This window comes from Sander vitreus, chromosome 12, assembly GCF_031162955.1.
Source record: "Sander vitreus isolate 19-12246 chromosome 12, sanVit1, whole genome shotgun sequence".
NCBI classification, from domain to species: Eukaryota; Metazoa; Chordata; class Actinopteri; order Perciformes; family Percidae; genus Sander; species Sander vitreus.
In genome coordinates this window covers 18,685,645-18,695,994 of record NC_135866.1, presented here as the reverse complement: position 1 = coordinate 18,695,994, position 10,350 = coordinate 18,685,645, and the positions used below count along the sequence as shown (strand labels likewise).

The 10,350-nt window shown below is 41.4% G+C and overlaps 1 protein-coding gene across 1 annotated transcript; it reads right to left on the bottom strand.

Moving 5' to 3' along the window:
* Positions 1 to 1,940: 1,940 nt before the first annotated feature.
* Positions 1,941 to 2,840, bottom strand: lrrc30a (leucine rich repeat containing 30a). Its single transcript, XM_078265188.1, has one exon. It carries the CDS (start codon positions 2,838 to 2,840, stop codon positions 1,941 to 1,943), a length of 900 nt encoding a protein of 299 aa, XP_078121314.1.
* Between the last annotated feature and the right edge of the window lie 7,510 nt (positions 2,841 to 10,350).

Genomic DNA, 10,350 nt, shown 5'->3' with positions numbered 1-10,350 from the left:
GTGACACCTGAATCTTTATAGGAACTTTATTTGACAACATGATCACTATCTAGGACAAAGACTTATTCAGGAGGGGCTCATCTATCATGAATAAGTGGTGTGTGTGTGTGTGTGTGTGTGTGTGTGTGTGTGTGTGTGTGTGTGTGTGAGCATTGCACTGAAAGAGACACAGAGAGGGTGAGTGGATAGTGCAGTATTTACTTTGACTAAAGTAGTAACAGGTACATACCAACAGAGGTCACTTTTCTGTCTTTTATACAGCACCTTCAATCTTCACTGTGAGTGGTGAAAAATGTTTATGACCTTCTTAAATGTAGTGCCATCTCATTAATATTTGAGCAGCCAAGTTGGAACAAACTGTTTAATTTACAGGTACCACCTGGTGTACCTGTAAATTACAACAACATTTACCTAGTCAGACTCATCTTGTTGTAAAGCTGCTCTACTGCTGTAAAGTCACTTGACTACAAGCACCTTGATGTTAGTTGAAGGAGTAGTTGGAAAAGTAAAGTGTAAGGGCTTTACAGTATTATATTGATATATGGTACATTACAAAAAGATGTATTAAAAAGTAGATGCAATTAAACGAATGTGCAATCCAGTGAACATGCCAATGTACCACCTTACATCATAAAACCTGTAGGACAACACTTTTGTTTTGAAATAAAATTTGGACAACATAGTTTAGTGAAATCAAACAATACAATTGTATTATTTCAATATGATTCCACTAAAAGCCACAACTGTAACTGTAATCTTGAGTTATAATGTTTCAAGTTCTAGGACTGGTTGAATATGCACTAGAATATATCAGTGCATGATCTGCCACATGTGTAAACACATTTAATATGCAACAGTATGTATTACTTGTATTACTAATTTTGTTTTCTTTTTTTACTTTGATTTACCCAGAGATCCTTACTGCACATGCTTGTACTTTTTCAACCAAGATTAACACTTTATAAGACCATTCTACATTAGTACACTTTGCATAGCATCAGTTAAACATTCCACATGATGACTATAGTAAATCATTATTTTGCCTATTTTTGCTTCATGTATGATGTTTGGCGTGCTACAGTAATTGCAGATCCACATAGGCAATAACTGCATATATGTAACACAATGATCCAAACTTAAATGTCCTCTTAAAAGCTTGCTATGCTTTAATTAATGTTAACTTAATTAACATTAAGTTTGCTATAAATAATTTTAATTGAATAAGTTGTTCCACAGTAGTCCGAATTCTTGAAGAAGCAATTTTCAATCATATCAAGCATTTCCCCATGGCTTGAAATTGTTTGTGTGACAACACCTGACAACCTCAGAGGAGCAGCCACCCAGAAGCCCTGCTCTGATCTGATGGAGTGGAACAACATTTAATCAAAGTTTAAGTCCCTGTTGTGTTTTGTTTTATTATTTTGCAGATCTTAAGCCCCCTCCCCCGCCCCCCGCCCTGTTCTTTCCACTGACTTTCCACACCGGATCCTCATGACCTGAATCCAACATAGAGGGTGGTGATATGTAGCTGAACTTACCCCATGTCCCCCTTACTGCCACAGGCATAACAAGATCAACGGGCCAGTAATCTGCCCCCAAATGTAGACCTGTGAATGTTTGCGTGAGCTGAGCATCTTGTCCTGACCCCTTAGCTGTGGATTAACAAATGTTTAGACATGACACAGCAGTTACTTGTTGTTCATTTTTAGCCCAGCTTTTACATTACATAAAAAACAGGAAATAATAATATTAATACTGAGTAACGGTCATTTGTCTTGGCTGATAGTATCTCAATATAGTCAGGCATTTGTGGCAGCAGCTAGGGCTCACAGCACACAGCATGTCTACCACGTGCCAGGGGTCGGATTTGTGCCAAGATCCCATTATGACTTGCACTCCCACCCACACACACACACACACACACACACACTGGTAGTCCCTCACGTGGGCTTGAGGTAGTTATAGAGGGCACTGAGTCCTCCTTGCAGCACCTCCTGGATAGGCTTGAGGAGGGGGTTGTGGATAATATGAAGTCCTTTATCCAGCGGGTGGCAGGCCAACCTTCCAAGCCTGCTCAGTAGGTACAATTCCATCGGCACATTTTGCAGGTCATTGAAATCAACATTGAGGAGTTCTAAAGACTCCAGGAAGCACAGCGTCTTAGGCAACGTGTGGATACTGTTTCCCTCCACAATTAGGATCTTCAGGTTAACCAAGTCCTGGATCTGGTCCGCAATGGTCTCCAGACGGTTGCAAGCCAAGTGGAGAAAGACCAGGCCCTTCATGCTGTAGACGCAGGTGGGGATGTGTGCGATGCGGTTGTGGCTCAGGTTGAGTTTGGTGAGATTGTGCATGGCTGCCAAGCTGCCGGGGAGGCCTGTGATCTGGTTGTTTGCCAGGCTCAGCACCTCTAGGCAGGTGCAGGAACCCAGCTCCTCGGGGACCTCACTCAGGCGGTTACGACAGGCGAAGAGCACACGTAGCTTCTTCAGGAGGCTGATCTCGGGCGGCAGGCTGGACAGGTTGTTACCCCACAAGTTTAGGATCACCAGATTGTCCAGAGCACCCAGGGCAGGGGGCAGAGAGCACAGGCAGTTCATGGACAAGTTTAGCTTCTGCAGTTCTCGGAGCTCCCACAGTTCAGAGGGGGTCTCATCAAGCGCCTGCATAGCCAGGTTGAGGATGCTGTAGCCAAAGTGCACCGTGGTGTGTCTGCGGATCCTTTCAGCAGCTGAGGACAGGCTGGGCTGCTCGTCTCTCCCAGCACTCTTCCTCCTTTGACTAACACTCACCTCATTCAGCTCCTTGTTGGAAAAACCGCGAGATTGCTTCCCACCCATGGTCCTCGCAGTGCTGTTGATTTTATCGCCTATAACAAGATTTTAGCATGTGATTAGCTGAATCTCCAACAATGAGAGGATTGCTGAGGATAATGACTGCCGATTGATCTCCAGGGTTCTTGAGCGAGCCACACAGAACATGATCACTTCTACAGGTTGTTGTAGAACTCCTGATATTAGGCAGTAGTAACACTGAATCCTGGCTGAGGTTTTTGTAACCGAGTTGAGTTGCCGGCTGCTGTAACTGAGCACTGTGGGGGCTCGTGGTCTGCGTCTCCCAGACCAACTGCCTGTCTTACTGGATTTCATACCCCAGCTGGTCCTGTCACTTTTCACGTCCACAGATAGCACCCTGCTCCCCACCCACTACTGGAGGGCAGAGCTGGGATAGGATGTTGTGTGATGAGGTCACTGCCATGATCTCATAGTAAACACACAGAAATACATTGGTGCCCACAAACGCTGTCACAAATGGTACACATTATTCTGTTGGCTACACCTGCTATGTTTTGTAAGTGTATTACATTTTGCACTTAAAATAATTCAGATATTTAACATGCAGACCATAATCTGTTCTTACTTTTTTTTCTGGTGTAGGTCTCTGCGCCTTTGTGCATGATCTCCTGTCTCAACCTAAATATGGCACCAAGCAGGCAGCCATGAAAACACTGAATCATCTCTCAAAAAAGTAACAGTTCTTAAAGGTATTAGTGGAACGCTGGTTTAATCTCAAGTGCAAAAGGACATGGAACATTCCAGTGTGTTCCTAGAAAACTCTACTGCTATTCAAAATCTCTTTCATGTGGCCCCGAGGGGAGAATCCCTCTTCATGTAAAAGCATACACTGTAGTGCATTTACATTTTTGAATTTGTCTTTCCCCCCAGCAACTTACACACTGAGGAAAAACGTTATTCATGCCTTTTCTCTAAAGAGTTCTTTAAGGATCTTCGAAGCATAAACAGAAAGCTATTTGTTCCACTTCCTTTCAAAATGTCACATTAAAAAAAAGACTCAAATATGTTTTGTCGTGTGAATACTTTCTACTTTCTACCATGCATCTGTTGAGGACAGGGTACTCTGTGTCACAGGGAAATACAGGCAAACATTCGCACCTACAGTACAGGCAATTTAGAAATTCCATTCAAGGTACTTTTACTTTAAATTAGTATTTCCATTCCATGCTACTTTATGCTTTTACTCCACTACAATTCAGAGCAAGAAATTGTAGGCTACATTTTATTGTACTACATGTATTTGACAGCTGTAGTTACTTCACAGATTAATATTTTACAGACAGAACGTATGAGTGTATAAAATATAATGCATTGCACTGGTATAGATTAAATTAACAGTGTATAACAGTGTACAAAACAGTGAAATGTTGATTACACATTAATGCATGAGAAATAATAATCAAATAATAAATCATATAACAATATGAAATTCACATGGGCCATGCTTTGCAAATAATACTTGATATGTGATATTTTACATGCAGGGCTTCTACTTAATGGAGTATTTTCATATTGTAGTGCAGTGTTCCTACTTTTGGTTAACTAAAAACTCTTCCTCCACCACTGTCCATTTTATATACCTGCTTGTCTTTGGACTGTAGGAGGAAACAAAAGTATCTGGAGGAAACCACACAGACAGAGGAGAATGTGCAAACTCCTCATTATAAGACCCTATACTGGTTTTAACTCAGGTCCTTCCTGCTGTGAGGCAACAGTGCTAAACACTTAGTGAAGTCAAGTCTTTTAGTTCCATAGGGTTTTACAATCTCTACAGTATGTGACAACCTCTACCTTTACATGATCAATTCAGAGAACCAAAAAAAGTCCTTTAACAGGGAAGAAAACCGTGTAAAACTTCAGAGCACCAGAGGAGAGATCCCTCACACAGAGTGTACAGCATGTACACTGAGCTGCTGTGCCAACCATACTGCAAATGTTTAGGTCTAAATATTGTTCACGTTATTTCATCCCTATGCTTCAACCCTGTTAACATTACAGTCCTTTTTTTGTTAAGGTTATAGTCTTATCTTAAGTCTCTATTCTCAGTTTTGTATTTTCTTTTTTTATATTGCATTTAGTCTGTTTAAGTTGTTGTATATAATATGCCCCTTCAATTGTACTTGTATCTCATCTACTTCATTTGGTGTTTTTTGTTATTTATAGGGTGCAGTTGCCATAACACTGCATTTGTTTTCTATATCTATCTATCTATCTATCTATCTATCTATCTATCTATCTATCTATCTATCTATCTATCTACTTTCCCATTTAACATTTATAAGCACTATTAGCGCTGGGCGGTAAATCTTTTTTTTTTAAATGTTATCGAATTTATGGTTTAGGACGATGTTTAAAAATGAAAAATTGATTTCACTTTAACTTGGGCAGTACGACAATATATCTATCTATAAATTGCAGGAATGTCTGTCTGTGTGTGTGTGTGTGTGTGTGTGTGTGTGTGTGTGTGTGTGTGTGTGTGTGTGTGTGTGTGTGTGTGTGTGTGTGTGTGTGTGTGTGTTATGCGCATATCTCTCGAACCGTTAGTCTGATGGATTTCAGGTGTCTTGCTACGGGCTACAAGTTTGACATTGTTTGGATTAGAAATGCAAAAGACTTAGTTAAATATATATTGGTAAAAGAAACACACATTGGCTTTTGCCGCTCTAGCTGCTGGCCACTCCCCCTCTCGCACGGCGCACTGAGTGAAGAAAGCAGCTGAGCTTTGGCAGCTAAAATGTGACATACACCTCAGACAAAACCCACAAAAATGTGCAAAGTAGAGTGTGTTACTGCCTCTGACTCTTTTCCTGCTTCCAACGTTAGCTACATGATTGCTGGATATACCAAACCAACTTTTCTTCACTTTCCTGGAGCACGAGCGGATAGCTGAAAGGAACATCGCGACTCTTGTGTGGAATAAGGTTGGCGAAAAAAAGGCGCTATGCTTTTCCGTGTCTATTTTTTCGCTAAGAGGAAACTCAACAAAAAGCCATTTGCCAACACTAAATATAAAAAAGCCAGACACTATATAGTATTAAATTGCTGTGAGCTGTAGCCTACATTCACCACTCCTAACCGGAGGCAGAATATTCCTTCACAGCGATGTGCAATGCAAGAAAATCTCAGAGCTGAACCGGGTAGACACAGCACTTTTCATCAATTAAGTTAAGGTTAATTAAGTATACTGCTAACTAAGTACAAGTGTCAAGCCACTAAACCTGTATGGAAATAAACACCTCTGCTGAAGTGTTAAATTTGTTAATAATCATACGACAGGAGACAACACTGGCTCTCTCTCTCTCTCTCTCTCTCTCTCTCTCTTTCTCTCTCTCTCTCTCTCTGCGCACACACACACACACACACACACACACACACACACACACACACACACACACACACACACACACACACACACACACACACAGTCCAGTTCTGGTGGTTGATGAACGCAGATATGTGCTGATTAGCCCTCATAACGGGCGCACTGCCATGAGTCCATGAGGCTTATGTCTGATTACTCTACATTTTCATTGTGATATTTTGTGATTACATTCTGAATCTGCAACGTTCTTTGTCAGGTAAATCAGAAAGTTGGTAGTAGGGTATACAGGGGAGTTGCATATGAAGTGGTTTGAGGATCTTCTGTAAGTAATTTTGGGGTACAATTTGGTTTTGATGAATTCTACAAGCAGCAATACCACAGGCCAAGCAATCGGCCCGTTCCAAACAGGCACATTTTCAACGGGCATTGCACTAGTAAGTAAACATTTTTTAAATGAGGACAGAAATTGTCTTTGGTCTCTCAAAGTAAACACTATTTTCATTCATATTTGTTTTATGGCACCAGTCATTTTCTAAGAGATATCACTCAAATAATTAATTAGCTTTCTGCAACAGGAGAGGTCTACATTTACGAGCTGTGGCCATGTTATATAAACATTAGCGGTGTAAATGGGACTTTGGACTTGATCCACTTTCCTCGACAGCCTCACAGAGTCTGACCAGGACTTAGAGTGGCCTTAGTCATCATTATTCTCCCAGTCCAGTAATCAAAGTACTTGGATGACAGTTAGCAGTGATATCCAACTCTGGGGACTTGGTGGCTCTGCTCTGAGCACGTATCAGCACTTATAAATGGTTGAATCATGTGTTCGTGAATTGAACACTGGGCTGTTGGGGTGCATTACCCATTCAGGCAGCTGCTTGTGCAGAAACACCATATCACTGTAACTTTGTGTAGAAAATGCTTTCTAGCTGACACTGTATAACAAAGTCTTTATACAGCCCTCAGTTATTAGGAGCAGATCTGTGCTGCTGTTCTTGTGTATATGTGTGCCAAAGCTAATTTCACAAACAGCAGGATTGCTATATCCTGCCATCCTCTATTTACATGAAAAACGACACCTGCTCTGTAACCAAAAAAACAAACAATAAAATCCCTTCATGTGCAAACACATCCCCCCAAACATGCTATCAAATATGCAGGAAACCCATGGTTTCATATGCATATCCCTCATTATGAGTTAACTGTAGCATTGCAATACCTGGAAAAAGCTGTGATGGTTGGACAGATGGATGGAGGAAGGGGGATGGAAGCTAGATAGGTAGATGGATGAATGGACAGAGTGAATAATGCTCATTTCTGTGACGGAGAGATGTCATCATGACATACTTCCCCATAACACTCTGTCACCTAGCACTTCGTCATAATCCTGTGAGGCATGAATCTTCATTAAATGCTCCTTTTTTGTCCTGTGCATGCTTTTTTTTCTCTCTAAATGAATTCTTCTTTCTACCAGAGGAACAGATGTGTGGAAACAGCTTGATATTTAAATTACAAGAAAATGGGATTTACCATTCCTCTTGCATCCGCACAACACCTTAATACTGAGTCCCATTAGCACCAAATGAGTATGAGTTATACACTCTGAGAACAGTTACACCCTTCAGTCCTCAGGGTGACAAAAATGATCTCATTTGAGAAAGCTCATCTGGTTATGTGGCACAATAATGACTCTGGATGAGCCACCTTTAGAGACTCAAGTTCAAGATATATACCATTATTACTTGTTCATTACTGTGGAGGCTTCTGGCGATGACAGATGATATATGGCCTTGCTGCCACAGAATCTGCTGTAGGTGTCTCTCTCCTGTTGAAATGTAAGGGGTACCTGCCAAGACCTGAGGCTCTTTAGAGTCTATATTGCAGACACATTACTCCCTGAATTGAAGAATATGTTCCCTCTTTAGACAGAAAACAAGACAAGATCAGGTCTAAGAGACAAGAAGTGTGCATTTTTCAAGCCTAGTGAGAATTCCAGACAAAATTAGCACCATGAAATGGGAAAGAGCATGTATGGGGTAGAGGACGAGCCGAGAAGATAACCGTCTATTATTCAGCAGGTGCAGATGTGAATATTCACACAACTGGACACTTTCCATTTGTGCACACTAACGCATCCCCCCAGCTAATGGAGTCTGTGGAAGCAGAAATGCATTTCAGTCAAAAATTGAGGATATGTCACATTCTTGGCTGCAACAGTGCTCTGCCCAAACCTCCAGGTGACACAAAGGATCTACTCAGCAATGCAAATTAGTAGGGAGGAAATGTGAGGGAGTGTCCAACAAGTCAGCTCGGAGGCTGAATACGAGGCAAGAACATTTCATTTCAATGTTTCAAATTTATTTACTAGATTGGACACACTGAGGTTGCCCCTGGCTGGTTGTTAAAATTGTCACCATGGAAATGACTGTAAATCAAGACAGTTTTAATATATTCAAGCCTACTTTAAAGACAAATTGGTGTTGAAAGTGCACAAATTCATCACCATTCTGCATCTTCTTAGAATATTTTTCACCTCCTTATCGACTCTAACAGAAGCACCTCCGCTGAGTATCTTGTAATCTCCTAATCTCGCTCCCCAGGCCACACGCCAGGTATCTGTAGTTAGATCAGTAGTGAAGCAGCCAGTTTCATCTTGAGATAAACTGGGACAACATGATGAATAGATGATAAAGGCACCCAGGGGAGAGCACTATCCGGGTTAACTCCGGCACATAAAGATACCATTTGTAATGATGGCTGGAATCAACAGGGAAGTGCAGCAAGCAAAGCTAACTGGGCTCCAAAGTGACCAAATCAGTCCCGACTTTGCTGATGCAGCAGATGGGGAGTACAAACCAATTGTGACTGTGACAACAACAAGCGGGGTGATGAAGTACCACCGAGCAGCCTATCTGGGTCTCACCTGCTCACTGCCACTCCTACAGGCCACTGAGTGCTCAACAAAAAATGGTTGTACAGTGTGAACACGGCAATGAGATTGATTGACTTATTTGGTCAGGCTTTGACCTCGTCACTCTCTGAAAGCTCAGCAGAGACCCAAGAGTGACAGTAATGAACTTCTCCTCCAAAGCTGCATCAGATAGAGAGCCTGATACTAGCTAATATCTGAGGCATCTACTGTGTGTGGGTTGGGCACCAGCCACCATGTGGCTAATTCCCTCAGACCGCTAAATGAATGTAGTATCTAGTGAAACTTCAGGCAGTATAGCCTCAACAAAGCCCCTCCAACCATTACAAGAAATATACTGTAAAATACAGGGAGTTGAGTAGGATCAATCAAAACAATAAACAATTAAATGCACAGAAACAATCACAGCAAAGACAAAGTGTCTCCAGGAGAAACACAAGTCAGCACTAAAGTTAGTTTTTGACCTTGGAAATAGTAGTTTGACAATAAAATAAAAAATCTTAACTCAAGGCCCACTTACTAGTTTTTTTTGGAGTTTCAATCAGAATCAGAATCATTGGCCAAGTATATGTACACATTTAAGGAATTTTACTGTTTTTTTCTGGCTCTCAATGTACATACACAAACATACAGCTAAACAAAGGACAACAAAGCGGAACAAGGTAACATTTAACTACTACTGTATGTACCATTGTACCTGTAGCAAACGAGCAAGTGAGCAGTTCAGTAGCAGGACAGCAGAGCAAAAGAGGGGACGAGGCAATCTCAAAGTCTGCAAAGAATGTGTTGTATATTAGTGAGTGGATAATGACATATGAGTGTAGCAAGTGAGATACTTGAATTATAGGTTGTGTTTCAGGTGTGTTAGAGAAACTTATATTACAGTACTAAGGTTTTATTTTGACCACAAGTGAGCGCAGTTTCACCACTGATGATTTTTCTGCTCATGTCACCAGAACTTTAAACAATAGGATCTGACAAGCTCTGATCTAGAAATTAGGAAGCTTGCCAGGCCATCACTGCCAGCAAACCATAAATGTTTCATGTAGTGCTGATATGGTAATCACTGGATCCCTACAATGACACCTTGTGATAGTTGGATAACGATGGCTGTCTTTCAGGCCTGTGTGACTCTGGACTCAGTCCAACAGCTGAGGCACAACCTGAAGTGTGAATCAGCCAGTTAAAACGGCCATGTTGCACCCAATAGGTCTGCAAGTCTCAAAGATGAGTGAAGTAAA